A 21,438-nucleotide genomic window follows, 5' to 3' on the forward strand; every position below is an offset into this window, starting at 1 on the left:
ACTTGATCCTTATGTTTGTATCACAAAAGATGTGTAAGAAAAGTTGTCTTCCAAATGCTAATAAGATAACACTACCAACAAACTCACATCGTTGGTCTAGTCCTAGATAGTAACAGCACTGTAATGGACTTGTGTAAACGAAAATAGACAGCACACTCCAGTTTATCTTACAGGTGGTAGATAACTAGCCTCTTTATGCAACAAAGCCTTTAGTCCCAAACAAGTTGGGGTAGGCTAGAGCTGAAACCCATAAGATCTCACAACCAACTCATGGTTCTGGCACATGGATAGCAAGCTTCCACGCAGCCCTGTCTATTGCTAGTTCTTTGGTAATACTCCAGTCCTTCAGATCTCTCTCTATGAACTCCCATGTCAAGTTCGGTCTACTCCGACCTCTCTTGACATAATCAACACGCTTTAGCCGTCCGCTATGCACTGGAGCTTCTGGAGTCCTGCGTTGAATATGCCCAAACCATTTCAAGCAATGTTGGAAAAGCTTCTCTTCAATCGGTGCTACCCCAACTCTATCCCGTATATCATCATTCCGAAATCGGTCCTTCCTTGTGTGGCCACACATCCATCTCAACATGTGCATCACCGTTACACCTAACTGTTGAACATGTCACCTTTTAGTCCGCTAACACTCAGCATCATACAACATTGCGGGCCAAATTGCCGTCCTACAGAACCTTCCTTTTAGCTTTTCTGGTAATCTCTTGTCACAGAGAACACCAGAAGCTTGGCACCACTTATCCATCCGGCTTTGATTCGATGGTTCACATCTTCACCAATATCCCATCCTTCTGCAGCATTGACCCCATCGAAAGGTGTCCTTATGAGGCACCACCTGCCCTTCAAGGTTAACCACCTCCTCCCCGTGCTAACAGTACTGAAACCGCACCTCATGTACTCTGTTTTAGTTCTACTAAGCCTAAAACCTTTTCCAAGGTTTGTCTCCATAGCTCTAACTTCATATTAATCCCTGTCCAACTATAATCAACTAGCACCACATCATCCGCAAAGAGCATACACCACTCGTTCATAGCGGACCCCTGGTGCAGTCCTATTTTAATCGGAAAGTCATCAGTGTCGCCATCACTTGTTCGAACACTTGTCACAACATTATCGTACATGTCATTGATGAGGGTAATGTAATTTGTTGGCACTTTGTGTTTCTCCAAGGCCCACCACATGACATTCCACGGTATCTTATCGTAGGCCTTCTTAAAGTCAATGAACACCATATGCATCTCCTTCTTTTGCTCCCTGTATATCTCCATAAGTTGTTGTACCAAGAAAATGGCTTCCATGGTCGACCTCCCAGACATGAACCAAACTGATTTTTGGTCACTCTTGTCATTCTTAAGCGGTGCTCAATGACTCTTCCATAGCTTCATTGTATGGCTCATCAGCTTAATTCCACGGTAATTAGTACACCCCTGAACATCCCCCTTGTTTTTGAAGATTGATACTAATATACTCCGTCTCCATTCTTCTGGCACCTTGTTTGCCCGAAAAATGAGGTTGAAAAGCTTAGTTAGCCATACAATGGGGATACACACCTCAATGCAGATACAATCACGGTCCATCGCCTTGCCTCCTTTCATCCTTTTTAAAGCCTCCTTGACCACAAACTCCTGGATTCGCCGCACAAAACGCCTCTCATCGAACGGGTCGTCCAGTTCAATGGTAGAGCTCTCATTCTCCCCATTGAACAGCTTGTCGAAGTACTCCCGCCATCTATGCTTAATCTCCTCGTCCTTCACCAGGAGCTGATCTACTCCGTCCTTGATGCATTTGACTTGGTCAACATTGCTCGTCTTCCTCTCTCAGATCTTGGCCATCTTATAGATGTCCCTTTCACCTTCCTTCGTGTCTAAACGTTGGTGGAGGTCCTCGTATGCCTGACCCCTTGCTTCACTCATAGCTCGCTTTGAGGCCTTCTTTGCCACCTTGTACTTTTGTGATGTCTACACTCCTATCCAGGTAAAGGCGTCTCAAACAATATTCTTCTCCATCATAAGCCTTTCGGACATCATCTTTCCACCACCATGTATCTTTAGCTTCGCTTTTACTTCCCCTGGACATTCCAAACTCCTCTGAGGCCACCTTACGAATGCAAGTCACCATCCTCATCCACATATTTTCGGCATCACCTCCTTCCTCCCAAGGGCCCTCCTTAATGACCCTCTCCTTGAATGCTTGAGCTACCTCCCACTTGAGGTTCTACCACTTCGTTCTAGCAACTTTGGCACGCTTATCCCGCTGGACACCAATCTAAAAGCAAAAGTCAGCCACCACAAGATGCTAAGGGACAACACTCTCCATGTATCACCTTACGACCTAGGCAAGCACGCCTATCTTCTCTTCACGAGAGGATGAAATCAATCTGGCTAGAGTGTTAACCACTACTAAAAGTCACTACATGTGATTCTCTCTTTTTAAAGACGGTGCTAGCTACGATCATGTCGTAGACTAGAGCAAAGCTTAAGACATCTTCTCCTTGATTCCTGATGCCATAGCCAAAGCCCCCATGCACCCCTTCAAAACATGTGTTAGATGTACCAATGTGGCCATTGAGGTCTCCTCCTATGAAGAGCTTCTCGACAACAGGTACACTCCTAACCATGTCCCCCAGGCCTTCGCAGAACTCACTCTTGGTGTTCTCATTGTAGCCAACTTACGTGTTGATAACATTGAGAACTAAATCCCCAACTACCAGCTTGACGAGGATAATCCGGTCCCCGCGCCTCTTGACGTCTGCAACTCCATGCTTGAGGCTCTTGTTGATCAAGATGCCTACTCCATTACTGTTTGCAGCCATCCCCGTGTACCACAACTTGAAGCCGGTATCCTCCACCTCCTTCGCCTTCTGCCCCCTCCATTTGGTTTCTTGGACGCAAAGGATATCAACACCTCTCCTCACCGTTGTATCAACTAGCTCCCGAAGCTTACGTGTCAGGGACCCTACGTTCCAGCTACCTAAGCGGATCCTCCTAGGCTCGGCTAGCTTCCTTATCCTTCACATTCGTCAAGTCAAATGCGAAAATAGCCTCTTCATGCATACATAAAGAATGTTTTTACTGCATATGCTTGAATAAGGGACTTCGATCACATTCCACTCCAAAGCCAACATGTCAGAAGTGGCCCAAATGGACATGCTAGTGTTCTAAGTCATGGCTATACAAGGAAGTGCAAAACTGGAGATGTTGATAAGAGTTGTCACTGCTAATTAAAGGACGTGGACACCATATTTTATATAATAAGAAAATACATCCAACACTGGCAGCCACAGGGGCAGATCAAAATGGTGTAGGAGGTTTCAGCAAAGCTTTTACAGTACCAGCGACATCTGGCTTGAGTAGATGCGCTCTTGCTATAAAATACAGGATTTCTAAAGAGAATCTAGTTCTAGCAAATGGTACAGATTGGATTTCAGCCATGAATAAGGTGATCTTCCGGCAAATATGGCCTATACAAGCCATGTAACTGAAAAGGGAATGCTAGGAGGTTTCAACAGAGCTTTCGCAGTACCAGGGATATCTACCTCAGTAGACAATGAGCAAGCTAAATCATATATCCAAAGAGAATCTAGTTCTAGCAAATGGAAATGTTCGGACTCCAGTGGAATAACGTGATCTTGCCGTAAATATGACCGATACACACATGTAACTAAAAAGGCACCCAAAAAGCACACCACAACATTGATGTATTCAAACTAAATCATAATATTTACCAGTATTCCCGCTACAGCAACAAGCTTGGCAATGACATTAGGCAATTTGCTGAAATGAATATCACTCTGGATGTTGTTCTTTGAAATGCTTTCTTGAATACCATCAAAAATCCTTTGCACCCTAAAAAAGTAAAATACTTTGCAGCATAAAAAATCTGCTGAAGAACACAGGATGCAAATAAATAATGTTCTAGAAAACCATTACCAGAGATGGCCTTCTTTATCTAGAATAGATGACAGGATATACTTGATGCTATGAAAGCACTCCTCGACAGCATATTGCATATATTCGTCCTTTGAGATCCTTAGCCAGAGTTCATCTTGTGGGTCGTTGCAATCAACTGCAATATCTTTGGCCAAGAAAACCTGCAATGAAGGGCAACTAATCACTAAAGAGACACTAATCAGAGACGGCACGTGGAAAATATGCAAGGGAATACTATTAGAAGTTAAATTTGGTTGACTTTTGACCTTGCTGGCAAGCAAAAAAAGTGGCCACTGCACAATTGGAAGACCGCCTATATTCTTGGGCATCAAGAGTAAATCCAGTTCACTGCAAAAGGGTCAAAACATCAAGCTATGGCTTTCAACAAAACAATAGCACAAATTTAAAAGAAATTTGCTTACGTGTTACTAATGTAGTCCTCTTCCCGCAAATTCTTCACAATTTCATTCCAGAAAGGAGCGAATCTAGATGCATCAAGCTTGTTTAGCTCTGCTTGCTGGTAAATTAGGATTTCCAGTGTCAACATATTTAAACTAAAAACAAATAACTGAGAGAAAACATGGTATATTTATAATTTGCACACAAAAAGACAGTTTGTATTACTGTACTTGTTTAAGCGAGCAATAGCAATACAGACGCAAAACACTTAGCCATAACTGTCATAACTAACAAAAGCTTAAACAACCATGAGGAATTTACGAGTCCAGTGCAAGGCATACAGGACAAACCAAAAAGGAAATAAAAATTACGATATCTAGAAAACGCTACAGAGAGGGCATCACAGGTGTAAGGCATAGGAAGCAGAGATGCTCGTGTAATGGAGGAGGATTAGGACTGAGCAAATACTCACACAGCAGGAGGAGGAATGCCTACCTATTTAACTTTCAGTGGAGAATTGGCTATTTTGCACAGGTACATATAACAAATATATTCACTTTGTAGGAACGAAAATATTTCAAGTCTGAAGTTCATGCTTTAAGCTAAGGAGCCAGTTGCTAAAAGAAAATTAATAGTATAACTGACAAAACAAGATGCCACTGGTCCAAAATTTATCACTTTCATGTCCATTAACAGACACACTTTTGGTAATTTTGACCACAAATATGTGCATAGATTAAGTTTTCACGAGAAAATTAGACTATTTGTCGTAAAAGGTACTTCAATGGTACATTTCTGCATGTTTCTAGTAACATATGAGAGTAAATATCAAGTTGAACCATGAGCTCTTTACAAAACAAAGCTTCTTAACTTGAGGAGGAAATAAATATTGAATTTGGAGAATATATTTTTTTTTAAACATGCGATCAGGGATCCACATACAGAAAGCTAAACTGTGAAGGAACAAGTTGTGAAATGCTGGTGCGAAAAAGAAACACACCTGACCAGATGATAGCAGTTGTTTCCTGTATGATCCATCAAAACCAGCTTTAGTGTATTGAAATGAAGTGTAAAAAAACTGTATAAACGTTTAAAACCTTTTTGGAACAGCAACATGAAGTTTATCCATGAATACTTCAGGGAACTTCTCAAAGAACCTGTGAACTGCTTCAACAGATCTAATCTGTAAAAATAGGACCACCAGGCAGGATAAATCAACAGATGATTAAACAAACCGCGCTTTATCAGCCATAAATATATGAAGAGCTAGGAAAGAAAACATCAAAGTATGAACTATACGCTGGCGGGGCAACCAAAAGTTAACACATATCCAACCAAAATATAAATATATTTTGTGTGTGAATGGTTCATGTGCTATTTATGATTGCATTTCCTTACAGAAGTGCGCTTTACCCTGACTAACTACACATAATAAGCTGCCTCCTTAGCTCAGTTGTCTAGCGCCACAGTTGGTGGGATAGCCAACAGGTTCGATTCGACCCCTCATCCTCTATATTAACAGAAGTCGGTGGAAGTCTTCCTCCCACATCTTCCCTTTTTTTACTAATTACACAGTGATAGTCCAATAAAATCATCTTACAAAAAATAACAAAATTTCCCTTGTAAACAACAAGAGTAATAGATCTTCCAGAAGCAACTTATCAGAAAATAACAGCATAACAATTAGCATAAAGCTAAAGTTTAAGGACTAACCTCTCCCAGGCGATCACGTGCACCAAGGAGGAATCCAACAATAGCAGACATGATAGTGTAAAAAACATGGATGTCCAAAAGATAAATCTGCACAATAATATTCATCATATAAATATGCATTTCATATATTCACTGCACATAAGAAGCAGCTACCTGCACAATCAGCCCAACAGAATAAAAGGAACAAGCAAGCTGATGGAAATAGGCATAGGCACGTTTAGCCTCCCATGAGTCTGATCTTAATTATCAAGGTTGCATGGTGATTCAGCCAGATAATATAATTTGCCACAGAAACAATATTTATCAATTTGTTATCTATCCATGTACTAATAACCAGCATGCCAAAATAATGATATAAGAAGATAATTTACCATCCAAAAAGATAGGCTGAAATAAATATGTTGTAATATTACTTATCCTATGGCTGCTGGCAAGGAAACCATATTTTTGTTCAGGTCTGACGCTATGTTTACACCGCGCATCAGCTGACATCTATGTGGTAGTTCAACTATTGACTCTAGAGAACTTTCAGTCTACAGCACAGAATTCAAAATTCATCGCCTACGCAAGCAGGGGCTACATGCACCGGGCTGCCCTTTTTTTATGCTCTACAGACCAGGATCAAGTAAAGCAATGACCACAACTGATATCATCAGCTAACCAATATGCAGTGCGCACATCAGCACAAGAGCACCCATGTTTGACCTGGTAATGTTGGGTTTACGCCCACATGGTTTAATCCTAGTTGTGTGTGAGTTGCACATAAACACTGAGGAAGCGCCCATAGTCAGCCACTCAAGAAGAATGGAAGTGTATGGGCTCAAAGTACACAATGTGTCTATGAGAGTAAACTGACTGATAATTAGTTAGTGTTCTTTTAGTGTTACAAATTCCAATGCCTTGGAAATACCTTCTGCACATCTGCTACATATAGCCTACTTACTCCTTTGTCATCCATAGAAGCTCTGTACAAGTATTTTCTCTTGTTGGATAGTAAGGACATAGTTTATCCGAGTGGTATCATGTCACTAAAGAAGTGTATCTGTGCATTTCTACCAGACTATTGAGCTTATTAAGCATGACACACTGGAACTGATACCAAATTATTGTCATTCTTTGTTGTCCTGCGAGCTGGAGTTGTGTCTCCAGTAAGTTGTGCAATGTTTCAACAAGACCCAAAGTTACACTGAAATGATAGTCAAATTAATTCTTCTAAAGGAACCTTATTAAATTGTCATTTCGAAATACCATTGTTAATGATTGTGTAGTGCCATGGATCATATATGAGCTAATATCACCAAAAGTCAAAGAACTTGCTCTGTATGTTCAGTTTGGTGCTAAAACTTTAAAAATATGGATTTATGGTCACCTAACTTGACATCCCGTGCACATACGGTGCCTCCTCCTGTATATGTCTGTATGACCTGCTTGCGTGGCACGCCTGGCCCACCGATCAGTGGGTGGGAGTGGGTAGGCGTTGGGTGCCAAGTGCATGTTGGATCTTTTACAATATACCCCCTAGTGTTTTATTGAATTATGCAGGAAACCCCCGCATGATTTTTTTGTAGTAACCCCTGGCGTTTATTTAATTACACACAAAGTGAAATGTGTTCCTAAATATCTGTTGAGAGAAAATAGAAACAAACATCAGCCACCCCAAGTACGCGAACCAGGAACGTCACGCATGCTAGATCTCACATGCACTAACCACTCCACCAGCAAACATTTGTTGCAAATGAAACAGGTAAATATTCTTTACTCGTGTTCCAGATTGGACATCAGTCTAACAAAAAGGAAACTAAAAATGGCAACGCCAGAATCAGATTAAATATAAGGAAGCTAAAAGGCTCAGGCCCTACTATCAGATTCCGTTGAAAATTCAAGTTGTGCTTGTGCGGCAGCATGCATATAGCATTTTTCAACAATTTCATTATGCACGTGCCTATGTAATATCGCCTGTCTATTTTAATGTAAAATCTGTTAATTTTGACAACACGAGTGAAATTTTGCACGGTATCATTCTTGAAAACTTTATGTTGTGTACTTCGAAATTTTTGAAATAAAATAAAATGGGCTGATTTACATCTTCGGACATAATATGGACCTGAACTTTTTGATCAATAGTGTGCTCATGTGTAAAGGAAACATAAATAAAACTAGTTGGTTTTTACGGCACATAAATGAAAGTAATTTTGGTTCAAAATTCTAGATAAAAAGGACGTCCCAAGTTCACAAAATATATTATTTCTTTAAGTTAAAGTAATTTATGCACAGGTAAACTCACTGGGCTTTACATAGTCGAACTGGTGTTCCATCGAGACTTATAGGATCAAAGCATCCCGTCATGTACGAGTAACATGTTAGATTTTTTTTCTATCAAAAAAAACACATCAAATTTTTTGTTGTCGTTTATAGGTGAACATTATATTAAAAAATATATTTGTTCGTTATCCTAACAAGCATTTGTTCTAGGTCTAGTGGTTAGTACATGTGTGAGTTATTCTGCGGCGATGTCATGAGTTAGAATCCCGTCTGCATCATTTTTTTATTTCCTATTCCCAAATTAATGTGCACTTACAATGCGACCCATGTCTACATGAGATTAAGGGAGGGCTTCCGTGCGAAATGAAAAAAGGACAAGGGTATTTTCTGTAAAAATATGTCGCACGCTGTACACACGTGGCACACCACGCAAGCGGTGCGTATGCATAGGCGTTTTGTGATCGTATTTGCACTTAATGGCAAGTTAGCTGATCACAAATCCGTATTTTTAAAGTTTTAGCACCAAACTGAACATCCAGAGCAAGTTCTATGACTTCCAGTGATATTAGCTCATCATATATCATACCTACAGTTCAATAAGTCGGAGGGGATGCATGTGAAATAATACTCTAATGGTACATAATGTCAACCAAAGCTATAAGGAAAAAAGGTTACTTACTGTGGCCACTGGAGCCCATAAAGCAAGGATTGTAATCGCATTATGGTTATCTGCAAATATTCCAAGAACCAATACAAAAATTAAAATCTGGGCCTACAAGCTCACTTCAGAATGATAGAAATTGCATACAAGTTTTGCACATCAAAGGGCACAGCTTAGCGCATCACACTGGGATAGCAAAAACATGGTGGCAAGTTGCAACATAACAGGCTTAAGAGATTAAGGGCACTGATGTTTGGGGAGAGATGCATTTTTCAAGAAAAAATATTTCCAGATATACAACAGAACCCAGAAGGCACGAATATTTGCAAAGAGATTTAGAGGCACTACTCTTAGACCTGCAAATAGCAGATTTTTGTTCTATCAACATAACCAAACGAAATATGCTCATGTGTTTTCTCAAAGAAGAAACAAGAAAGAAAGTTGAATATCCATTTCTGAGCCCGGGCTCATCTGCACTCTATGAATAGTAAAATCAAATAAATACTCAAAAAATTCCAAAAAAAATTGTATGGAAGATGCTTCAGTGCGTGAGGTCCGTACAAAATTTCAGTTCGTTTAGACATCTGAGTAGCTCTCAGCAAAAAAACAAAATCGGTCCGAACAGTACATGAACAATACACTTTCACAGATCTCAAATTTGTCTTTTTTGCTGAGCGCTACTCAGATGTCCAAATGAGCTGAAACCTGGCACGGACCTCTCGCACTGAAACATCTATCATGCGAAAAAAATCAGAATATTTTGAACATTTCAAGTATTTTATTTGATTTTACTGTTCATGGCGGGTGTAGATGAGCTCAGGAGCCAAATTGCCCCTCTCAACCAAGAAAGTGAACTATTACTATGATCAATTGATGCTAAAAATGACAGTGTAATGATGGGATAAAGTGTGTATATACTTACTCTTTGAGACAAAGTCATGCCATTGATACTGTAAGCCTTTGAAACTGATTATCAGTCTTGTTGGTTTTACAAGAGGTTTGATCTGCATAAGAAAGCCAACTTTCAAATACAAATTGATGCCGGTATAAGCAGAGAGCAGAGTTAAAACAGATAAACTATACTTTCCTGGAGGAAATAGGTGAATGAAAATTTCGCAGCAAAAATAACAAGCCAGAAAGCGACATATCTGCACAGTAAATCAAGTTAGTGATGATGTGCTTCAAACATGCCAGCACAATCACAGAACTATGCTTCAGGGTTAGACCAGATTACTTCATATAATCTAGAGGCCTTTCATGCAAGCCTCTTCCAACATAATTGTGTTCCTTCAGTATATAAAAAAAAAGTCAGACATCAGTAACATAATTTAGAGGACTTTCATTACAAATGTTTCTACAGAAAGGCAGCTTTTAGATAGTCAGAACGCGTGAAAAGGGACAAGACCTGATGCATCCACTTGGCAAGGCGTACAAAAGACCAGCTGTAGCAAGCATTGGTAAAACCATGGCAGCAGGGAACACTCATGAGTAGGCTGATGATTATCTGGAAACCCGCATACGCGCTGATTACAACAACATAAATCTTAAAAGGTGCAGATTGCACCCCATCTTGAAGTGCCTTGCTGCAAAACGACAAGTTATTAATACTTTTACTGAAATTGTGTAAACACCACAAAGGGATTTTCCCCACAATTAGATACCAAGTAAGGAAATCTATTAATAAGCTTGGGCAGAAAGTTTTGCTAAATATTGTGGTCATGGATGCAAAGGCGAGTAGGTACGAAACAGCTAAGTTTTTCATCCAAGTAAACTAGCATAAGCATTAGAGTTGACATCAAAGGGTCTCAATACTTTGCTCCTCGATAAGTAGAATTGTCAAAATACATACAAAAACGTTTGGATGGCTAATGTGATAGTTTCATCAATAAGACTGAACTGATGCCCTGGTCCACAGGCCAGTTTTAGTATTTTTATTTCAGAAAAACAGAAGAGATGTCCTTGGGCCAACCTGCTATTAACTTTTTCAAGCAAACCACATAAAGCCTTGTTCTATCCATCTTATTCTCAGAATTAAGATGTTACACTTAACCAAAACCGTCAAAAGAGATGCAGAATGCCAGAAACTAATGGAGGGTGGTTTGCATAATGACAAGCTTCAAAGGACATACAAATCAAGTCAAGGTGGGCCAGACATCACAATTAGGTACAAATTCGATCTTTCTACTGTTGGCCATCATGTCCTTATGTTCAACACAACTAAGATCATAGATATTTCAAATGACTAACAGAGAACCATTAATCCTTTCTTTATAAAAATGGTAAGGCTAACTAAATGTTAGCCATTAGTCCTTATGCTTGGGCCTTAAGAACAGATCATATTCAACCTACCAATTAAGAGTGCCAGGGAACATTGAGGGCACGAGGTCAATTTTTGGCATACTAAGTTTCAGAGATGTTACAAAATATTATTATCTGTTTTTCAACAGTCCATGATCAAAACAGTCCATGATCAAACGCTTACTGATTGAATCCCGGGACAGATATGTTCCCAGAATTTCAGTATTCATCCTGAGCTAGATGATAAGATCCTTAATGAAACGATTCAAACAAATTATCCAGTTACATAGTGAATTATTGGCAATTCACTCTGGACAGGCATCGAAACTTACATATATAGGTAACAGATGACCAGTGAAGACGCAGTAAACCAACAGAATCGCCAGATCACTCTAGTAATTGCAGAACCACGAGATGTTGAATAGGCGCCATACATCATTAGAATGTCCAATACACCTTCCGCAAACAAAACAAAGAACAGAAGCAATTAGTCGCCTACAAGAGAATTTATGCAAAAGATCGCACTGCTATGGTAACAGAAAGGTTTTTTGGTACAAACTCTCAATAAATTCCATTATGATATAAGTTGGGCCAAGGCTAAGAAGTTCCAATACAGTATTTGTGTCAAAATTGCCATTGTTAAAAGCAATGATAGTAAGTCCCTGCATGCACATAAACAGAACCGCACTGTTAGGTGACACAACAGGCACGATAAAAGAATTTAAAAATGACAAGAAAGCACAAAAGAATTTTCAAGGCAAGGAAATACCATCCGAAACAGCAATAAAGAAACACGAAAAGTTGTGCATCTCTCCTACTGAACATATTTTTTTAAAATCTTAACTGTAAATGCATGAATTTGTATGACAATGAACTCGCATGTGAAAAGAATACACGGTGGTCAGCAAAGCAGTATCATACTGCCAGTGTAATGCATGGCAATGAAGCATATAAAGAGAAGTCCAACTATTATTAGGTTATACTCCCTCCGTCCCAAATTAAGTGTCGTGGTTATAGTTCAAATTTGAACTAAAATGAACTAAAACCACGACACTTATTTGGGGACGGAGGGAGTATGTACAAAAGTAAGCTTCTGCAATGTCTCTGTAAGGCTAAATCATTCTTCACTCTAAAAAGCTGTCTCCTGATTCAGCATTGCCTTTAAGCCACATCACCTTTAAAATATTGTCGTTATATTGATGTTAATAATAAATACTAATAATTGGATCATAAATTGCTAGAGGGGTTTACAAGAATGGGCAGCTTTAGAGGAAGGGTGGAAGTTTCTATCAAATCATGTAGTATTTCATGAAACAAATACACAGTTCAAAAAATTCATGGGAATATTGTCTGGTAATATCATTCAACAGACCAGCAGCAAAGCACAGTTGATACTTCCAACAGACACTAAAGTGACACTATCCTAAGACACACACACTCATGAACTGTGCCTCTAAAAGACACACATTAGTTTAAAATATCCCTTATTATTCCCCTTCAAAATACAAATCCCCAAGACACAAGCCTTCAACCAGAGTAGTGTGCCTCTGGCACCTCCCAACTCATGAACAGAACAAACCTAAGACACAGACCACAAAAGTTACAACAGAAAGGGCGGACATTTAAGGTGAACCCAAAGCAGAATACTGAGACCGTTGTAGGATAATTCATGTACCTGAAACATCAATAGTAGGAACATCCAGAGGCGGTGAAAGCTATGGTAAAGATGCAGAAAAGTTCTGTGCTCCACGAAAGATGTCTTTCCGTAATGATGATTCCTACTTATCAAGCCCTGTAAAAGAAATTGCATCAACACAATTTTATGAAAACTACCAAACAATTCATAAAAAATATATAAACAAAGAAAAAATATCAAAGTATTCAACATAGCTAATGATGATGTGTACAGTATTCAAGAACAAAATTCGTCGATTCTAGGATTAGGGCCTGTTTGGCGAGAATGTTGGGTTTGTGTTGGTAATTGCTAAAAGATGCTATGGCACTGATAAAGCATAAAATGGGAATATATTTCATAACCTAACAATGAAAATTCCAGATCCCTCTTCGTTGCACACAATCCAAATCGCTACTCATTACTCACCTCCCAATACCATAACAATCCTCCCCAAAACAACAATACACAAGTGAACAAAAGACAACACTACTGTCAAGCACACCAGAACAGCAGATCTCCGAGTTCCAACGATTCTGCTCAACAGTGAACCTCGTCAAACACTTTGAGAGCTGGCGGGTAACTGCGCCACAGTGACAGCCCTCATTAGGAAAGCAGGAGCTAAGGAGCAACACACCAGAGAAGCCACTATGACGGTCTTAGCTGACCATGTCAAGTAAGGTAAAGAGAGTGGCTGGGACGTCGGGAACAATTGATGAGCTACCAAGACCCTCAAAAAGAGTGACAGTGGCTTACGTGGATAGATAATAGTGCAACTTAAGTCAGAAAAGAAGATAAACAATATCCTTGTGACTGACAGTCATACTAACAAATAATCATCAAACGAGAAAAAAAAAGGATCCCGTAACACACATTTATTAGTTTAGTTCCATCTACTGCAAGATCCAAAAATCTTATATACAGTTAATACAAACAAACCTGCTCTTTCCTATTAGGCTTTGAGAAGAATGGGTTACTCAGTTTCCACGGCCAACCCAGCTGAAAACATTTCTCAGACCTAAAAGAGAGAAGCAACAGTATTTGAAAATAGCAACAGAATAACAAAATCCGAGAGCTCAATTGATCCACCTACCAGAAGAACTCATTGAAATCATCGTAGTTTCTCCATGCAGAATGTGCTGCCCGCCCATTGTCATTGTTGCCTGCTTCCTGCAGTAGAACCACCATTCAGACATTTATATAGGACAGAACATATCGAGTTAAGACTAGCTGATAACCCTTGAAAAAGAAGTTGACTAGCTGATCAAGCAGCACCACTTACAGCTGCAACGATTTCATATAGAGGATAAATGACTTGGTCAAGAAATGATACGCCATCATTAGAAATGCAGCTTCCAGCTGGCTCAGCAGTCTGTTTCTGCATAATCACCTCTAGTTCTCTTGCTAGCTACAAAATTGAAAGGAAGCAGGAATTTCAACAACAAAAGTTGAAATTTGGCATCATTTACAAATTTAATTGGTTAGAGATCATCTATACATTTAACAGCTACAACTGAATATGCAAGAATGAAAGAAAATTTGAGGTTAGTAATCTACAAATATAATAAGATGAAGGTTAGCCATGCGCTTAATTTTAATATAATATGCTAACATAATTTGCTGATTTGTTTGCTCCTAAAGATTAAAGATGATCACCTTAGAAATACATAAGGCCGAAAAGCCTACAAGCCTAGAACAATCCCCAGCCTTACAAGCATGCCAACGAGGTAATAGAGCAATTAAGTGTAATTGGTGCTCCTAGGAGTTTGCTCTCCCACTGTCAAGAATAGTTTGACTATAATGTATACTGTTAAGCTTCATGCACTAGCCAACGCAACCAAAAGTCCGGACCTTTCCATCAGTTCGGACTTTTGCAATTTATCCAAAAATTGCTGGTAGCTCCCCTTTGTGTCCACGTATAGGCCTCTTGAGTCATACGTGAGTTTCGCGCGCCGTCACTCTCTTCCTGTTGCACGTGTTGACTTGTCTTCCCCATCACACGTGAGAGGGGATGTTACAGTATATGTGGATTGGACTAGCCCTTATCAAAAGTCCGAACTGATGGAAAGGGCTAGTGCAATCCACATATACTTCTTGTTGTTGCTTTTTTTAATTTGATGCGTGTTCATACTTGAAGTGCACTTTTAAGTTTGGCCAATACAAGGACCATCCAAACATGATTCATCCAAGGGCCTATGTTCAAAGTAAGCATAATAGCACACAAATGTGAGGCTTGCGCGAGATTCTTAAACAAATATACAAGAAACAAGAAAAAATGAGTACTCTCATGATATTCATGCATGAAAGAAGTAAATGGAGGCACAACATGCACCGAAATAAGCACATTGGAGAATTTGAGTAGAATCCTCTACGGACTTACATGATGAAATATGTAGCATAAGCCTTCTGGAAGAAATCGTACGTTGGCAGCCTCTCCCCAGATCAAGTAGTATAAACAAACATATAGCAACTTCTTTTCTTTGGTCAATGATTCAATGCTAACAGAAAACAATGCAGTCGCTTGGTATTTGTAACAAATAAGGCAAGAATAAGAATTGAAATGCAGAATATAAGAAATCATACTTATTCCAGACAGGGCGTAGTGGTAAATAGTTGCACCATTTTATGTAGTTATCCAGGGACTTGGAAAACACAACATGTACAGCACCCTCGTCAATTTTCTAGCAACAAATGAAAACAATGTTAAATACCATGCAAAAGCTCAATCAACACGATAATAAGGCCAGATGAAAAAACGCATTTAGCTGTTACCATATTTTATCACATGATGGAAGTAAAAGGATATGCTCTGAAGTGTCATCATACATGTTTCATAAGCATTTTAAATGGCACCTGATTTGTGCATGGGTTAGGAGGCAGTAAGTCCTGCCCATATAAATAAGGAACAAGATCCCAATAGTGGGGATTAAATTATATGTACTTTTTAGCGATAAATTATACTATTTGTTAGGGACTCACTATCTCTTGATCATGGTGTGTTTCAAAAAATGCCTCTTCTTGATCATAAAGTGTTTCATGCGTTCTAAAGCACTAGACAAAATGCCTTTTCTTGGTTAGGAAGACAAAAGTGCTGAAGCGGAAGTGAGTACATGTATGAGTAAAACAATACACAAACAGGAACATGACATATCAACTTATCACCAATAAGAAAGAAGAAAACATATGTATATGTTGCTACCAGATAGCGAGCTAGGTAAATCCAAAAGAAATTGTTCGGTTCATACACAATAGAGAAAACATTGATCGGCCAAGTACAACTATGTTGGCACAAGAAAAAGGAACATCGATAATAAGTTAAAACACCTAATGTTTTGTTCAGGGTGATAACTTGTTCCAAATTCTAACTAAAAATTCCAACTGACATATTTTAATATTTATTAGGACAAAAATCATTTAACTGGTCCGGGAAGGAGGGTATAACTAAAGGGAAAAAAACAAATATATTCACACGTGGTCTCCTGCATGCTCTCGTAATTAAAAAAACAGAACAATGAGCTGAATATATAGTGCACACACACCGGTTCACTCCCTGATAGTTTGCCTAATCGAGACTGCTCATTTGCCAACAGGTGAACAATGTGCTCCCGTTGATTGCTCACATTGTCTTTCTGCAACCACAAGATCAAGGGGGTTATCACATATTTCAATGAAAGCATCAACATTATGTAGCATTGTCATTTTATAATGGATCAAGAAAGCCCAGATAAGTTAAAAGGGGTGTGTTAAGTTTGAACCGAAGACAGCCGTGCCAAGGATTTGATTGCCCATGTTGAAGCCAATGTTGGCAAGAAAATACACTGGGAGACTACAAGCAGCTAAAGGAGCAAGGGCATACCCAATTTGGCAACCATCCAAACAACGGCCATAATCTTGGGCATGACCAAATAACTAAAAGGATAGGTTTGGTCAGAAACCAAACATACCCCAAGTGCAAGGACCAAGAGATATTATGTATCGCAACCTGTATTTCTATTTCCATCTTAGAAATCATGGAAATAACACATAAGTCAATATGCTTATTTTATTCCTGCCTCATTTTCCATAACAGCTTCAGTCATACACTCATACTATTACACTAGGATGCAAGTTTGGCTCCATAAATATTATTGTTTATTTATCATTTATAAGTGTGCACAGTTACATGCTAAGACACTATATTATTCACCAGCGTGACTTGTAAATATATGCATTGCCTTATTTTTCAGTTAAATGCTCGATGAAATGTACATCAACGTACAAAAGAACATGTGATAAGGATAACATGGGAAGTATTAATCTCAACATCTCAAGTAATGTTGAACGGGTGCACAATTTAACATAGTTTCCAAGTTTGCAGTATCCAGAAATATGCATATAGCATAGCACATTTACTATTATATCAGTTAACCCATATAGTTGAGTACGACGAGCAAGCAATTTGCTGATTGCTAATCAGAATTAGTGTTTGTCCCTCAGGTTGGCAACTAAATTTTTGTTGGCAGATAATAAGGTAGTTCATCAAGCAGTAAAAAGATTACAGCAGTAACTCCACAGAAAATGTAGGCTAGCTTACACAACAGGTGAGCCACATGCTAGCTAACCTGAAAACCAAACACGCAGTGCAAAAGGTCCAGCATATCAGAATTCCTAGCATCAGGAACTGAAATGGTATTCGGAAGCCTGGGCAGATCCCTATGGTACTGCAAAGATGATATTGCTGCCCTCACCTGAAATTCAAACAACGTTACAGGAATATAGTCACTACCAGATCTAAAAACTGTAAGAATTAAAAAAGACCAGGCCCTGAACTATACCTCTGGAAAAGTGACAATTAGGTTAGTTGTAGACAAGGAATCTAGAGGAATGATATTATACGCCACAACATCCTCTGTCCTTGCCGCATCCTTTTGCATGACTTTTTTCATCTGAGTAGAAAAGAGTGCATTACTATTTACACACAAAAAATAAAATAATGGAACATTTATTTTTGCCAAGTAGGTTCAGAAAGTGGGAGCAAAACTGAACAGGCACGGACTCATAATAATCGCACCACACTTGAATTCAGTTATACATTAAAACTTCGTTCGCAATTCAATTTATGGTGCTATTGATACACTACAGTTTATAGTTAAGATAATGGTCAGGTAAAGAGCCTGCTAAACAATGGAGTTTCTTTGCACAGCACCTTATACTAGAGACGTGGGCAAGAATAAACGAGTAAGGAAACTACACCCTGAGGTTACACAATATGCATGGGGCCACTATGCATGTTTTTGGTCAAAGTAAATCCTTGAGACAACTCAACATTATATCTGTTAAAGCTCAATAAAATAACTGAAATCTTAAAGTTAAAGCTTCTGTCTTGTTAATTTCACATATTTGATACTTCTACAAGATACATGGTTCCTGAATATTTGTTAATCCACTGCCGCTGGTAACAGAACATATGAATGTACAAATAACAGTAGGTGAGGTCACTCTTTTAGTTTTTAAAAAGATGAAAATACTTTCATTATCTCCATGGTGGCACTCAACCACGTTACAGTAAAAGGAAGTACTCCCTCCTTCCCAAAATGTTGGGCGTCTAATCTTTTGCGTGCAATCCCATAATGTATGGCATGCATGTCTTCCTCTCTCCTTCCATTACAACCATAGATGACGATAGCTAATTTTCTGGGAAGGAAAACAATCGCTGACTGGGTCTCCATTGCAGTTAGCCCACGTCATCTCCCTCTCTCTCTCACTTATCTCCCCAGTCCCCACAAAGGGACCCCACCTGGCTTTCAATCCCATGACGGAGGAGTTCGTGAGGAGTAGAGGAGATCAAGGGAAGCAATTTCCCTCTACCAGCCAACGACAGCTCAAGTAACGAACGCCTGCGCTAATTTTCGTGCTGAAACACTAGACGCCCAAGATTTTGGGAAGGAGGGGGTACTGTTAATATTTTCTCTGATCTTTAAACATTTGAATGAAGGAGAAGCGAAGTCAAAAATTAATTATCAAGGATAAGAACAAAACCTCTTCAGAAATCAAATTTGCTGCATCCTCAGGGGAAATTTCCTTTGTTATATCCTCTATTACTGACCATAAGACCTTGAGAGTTGCAAGTACTTTTTTGCGCTTCAGTGTTTTGCGCTCCAGCCTGCTCAAATAACAGTAGTGTAAACACCACAATGCTAGAAGTTGAAGTAACAACCATGCTTAAAAACAGCATGTCTCAAAAGCAAAAATGAATTACAACTTTCAGCAAGGTCTCCATAGGAGGAATACATACTCTCCAAGGTTACCGCTGAACACACCAGATTCCCTCAGCTTCATTTCGTCGTCACACAACTCGTCAACTTTATGTCTTTCTCTGTAGAGCTTATAAAATTCTTGCAGTTTAGCTATATCCTGACTTCGGTCTATAGCACCACCTTCCCTCTTAGCTAGTTTTTGCTAAAATTTTGAGAAAGACAAAAACACTATTAGAAGATGTTTTACTTTCCCAAACAAAGAAGTCTACTGCAATTCAACAAGTCATGGTTCAGGAGATGTGGTGTGTGATTTGATTCAGGACTGAGATTGGAATGCAAAAGCCTTCCTGCATGCTCAAGGCAGTCATGAAATGTTACAGCTCTGATTGGCAAGCAATACATAAAAAAAAGTAAATTATTAGCTTATTTTAGAACGCCCGCAGTCAAACATCTGTGAACTACTATACTAGTGACTAGTAACATAGATAAGTGTGTCTGAATGGTCATGCAACAATAATAGTAGTAGATTCACCCCCAAAAACAAGAAAGGGGTGAGGAGAGGGAGTAATGGCAGACATGTGCATACCCGGATTACTGACATTAAACCGGTCTTGAACTGAAGCACACCTCTCCCTTCGCTATTTGGATCCAGATTTTGGGCGAGGGCATATGCGTGCTCACACACTGCTCATGGAAGTCGAGACATATTAGTATATTACAAGATGATACCATATTGCGAGTAAAAGTTAGCTGCGCGGAGGAACTTAATTGCTATGGAAGTCGAGACATATTACAAGATGATACCATATTGCGAGTAAAAAGTTAGATGCGCGAAGGAACTTAATTGCTCAGATATAGTCCAGATCATTTCATCAGCGTTGTGTTTGCTTTTCTCAGAGAACTACTAGTTTAGTTTCTACTAACATATCTTGGGTCTACCAAGTGTGTTCAGTGGAGCAAAATAGCTGAAGCATGGCAGGCGAATTCTGGTCATAGCAATGTCGTAGACAGGCAAACTGTGTGTCAAAGTAAAACGTGCAATGCAACTTAACTGCTCAAACATTAGTACAAATCATATCACAAGCGTTGCGTTTGCTTTTCTCAAGAGCACTGGTACTTTGTGCTAACATCGCTTGGGCCCAAAAGGTGTTTTCAGTAGTAAGAAGGTACAGCCCAACTATGACAGGCGGATTCTGGCCATGGCAGCGTCGTGGGCAAGCGCCAGCAGGCAAGGGCTAGATACGGTGGTAGAAGGGGCCTTACGAATCCTGGCGACGGTGGGGTCCTCGTCCTGGATCTCGTCGGCGGCGCGGAGCACCTCGTCGATGTGGGTGTTGTTGCCGAGCGAGGAGGGGACGTTCCCGGCGATGCCGCTGGCGGGGACCCCGTAGACGCCGCCCATCCGGTCCCCGCGGAGCGCCGCCCGCACCAGGCGCTCCCAGTTGGCCTCCGCCCTCGCCATCTCGCCGGGGCGCCTGCTGGATCTGCGCGCGCGCTCGCTCGCTCTCAGAGGCCGCCCCGCATGAACGCCCGAGCTGCCGGCGCGCCGAGCTGGCGAGAGAGGGGGGGCGACCGGAGGCTAGGGTTTGCGCGTGCGCGTGCGCGCTCGAGCTGGGGCGGGGGCGGGGGCGGGCGTGGGGTGGAAGGAAAGGGGAGGGGGAAAGGGGGAGGAGAGGAAATGCGGCAAGGAAAAATCTCAAAACCTCTCTCGGCTTTCTGGCGAGACCTTTTGGTTTGGACTGGAGGATGCGATCTACCGCCGCTCGCTCCAGGTGGAAGAGGAGGGGGAGGGGGGTGGGGCGGCGGCGTGTGTGAAAATCGCGCCGCGCGGCTCGGCTCGGCTCGGCTCGCAGGGCGCCGCTTGCTTGCTTTGCTTGTTGCTTCCGGCCCCAGCTAGCGCGTGCGCCTGCGTGCCCAGAAGAGGAAATGCTTTAACGCGGAAGGACCCGTCTGCGCGTGCGACCGCATTCGTGTGACTGATCCTGAGACGTGTGCGGCGGCCGGGCATGTGTGGTGCGGCGCGGTGCCTCGGTCGGTCCGTCAAATAGTGCGACGACCACGCGACGCAGACCCGGGGGACGCGCGTTCCTGCGATTGCCACACGCGTTGCCTTACCCTCACTGTAAATGTGTACTACATGTAACGCACGTTGATATTACAAGAGAAATTTATTGGATGTTGATATTACGCAGGATATCAATTACGCGTTAATTATGTGATTAGCACAGATCCTATATCTGATAGTATTATATTAAT

At 40.5% G+C, this 21,438-nt stretch overlaps 1 protein-coding gene across 1 annotated transcript in view; it reads right to left on the reverse strand.

Moving 5' to 3' along the window:
* LOC125511439 (callose synthase 9) overlaps nucleotides 1–20,937 on the reverse strand; it is a 35,597-nt gene extending 14,660 nt beyond the window's left edge. The window contains exons 1-27 of the mRNA XM_048676816.1: nucleotides 20,446–20,937; nucleotides 19,769–19,866; nucleotides 19,221–19,384; nucleotides 18,965–19,088; nucleotides 17,761–17,871; nucleotides 17,548–17,673; nucleotides 16,486–16,575; nucleotides 15,530–15,627; nucleotides 15,327–15,444; nucleotides 14,229–14,354; nucleotides 14,040–14,116; nucleotides 13,886–13,964; nucleotides 12,950–13,066; nucleotides 11,834–11,936; nucleotides 11,607–11,730; nucleotides 10,382–10,559; nucleotides 10,211–10,263; nucleotides 10,064–10,124; nucleotides 9,899–9,980; nucleotides 8,995–9,044; nucleotides 6,054–6,140; nucleotides 5,438–5,523; nucleotides 5,341–5,365; nucleotides 4,364–4,458; nucleotides 4,208–4,289; nucleotides 3,942–4,102; nucleotides 3,737–3,857 (exon numbers count right to left, since the gene is read on the reverse strand). Coding sequence (XP_048532773.1) covers nucleotides 3,737–3,857; nucleotides 3,942–4,102; nucleotides 4,208–4,289; nucleotides 4,364–4,458; nucleotides 5,341–5,365; nucleotides 5,438–5,523; nucleotides 6,054–6,140; nucleotides 8,995–9,044; nucleotides 9,899–9,980; nucleotides 10,064–10,124; nucleotides 10,211–10,263; nucleotides 10,382–10,559; nucleotides 11,607–11,730; nucleotides 11,834–11,936; nucleotides 12,950–13,066; nucleotides 13,886–13,964; nucleotides 14,040–14,116; nucleotides 14,229–14,354; nucleotides 15,327–15,444; nucleotides 15,530–15,627; nucleotides 16,486–16,575; nucleotides 17,548–17,673; nucleotides 17,761–17,871; nucleotides 18,965–19,088; nucleotides 19,221–19,384; nucleotides 19,769–19,866; nucleotides 20,446–20,644 — 2,835 coding nt within the window. The 5' untranslated portion in view covers nucleotides 20,645–20,937. The remainder of the gene's footprint in view (nucleotides 1–3,736; nucleotides 3,858–3,941; nucleotides 4,103–4,207; nucleotides 4,290–4,363; nucleotides 4,459–5,340; nucleotides 5,366–5,437; nucleotides 5,524–6,053; nucleotides 6,141–8,994; nucleotides 9,045–9,898; nucleotides 9,981–10,063; nucleotides 10,125–10,210; nucleotides 10,264–10,381; nucleotides 10,560–11,606; nucleotides 11,731–11,833; nucleotides 11,937–12,949; nucleotides 13,067–13,885; nucleotides 13,965–14,039; nucleotides 14,117–14,228; nucleotides 14,355–15,326; nucleotides 15,445–15,529; nucleotides 15,628–16,485; nucleotides 16,576–17,547; nucleotides 17,674–17,760; nucleotides 17,872–18,964; nucleotides 19,089–19,220; nucleotides 19,385–19,768; nucleotides 19,867–20,445) is intronic.
* Between the last annotated feature and the right edge of the window lie 501 nt (nucleotides 20,938–21,438).

Source organism: Triticum urartu, chromosome 5 (genome assembly GCF_003073215.2).
Source record: "Triticum urartu cultivar G1812 chromosome 5, Tu2.1, whole genome shotgun sequence".
NCBI lineage: Eukaryota > Viridiplantae > Streptophyta > Magnoliopsida > Poales > Poaceae > Triticum > Triticum urartu.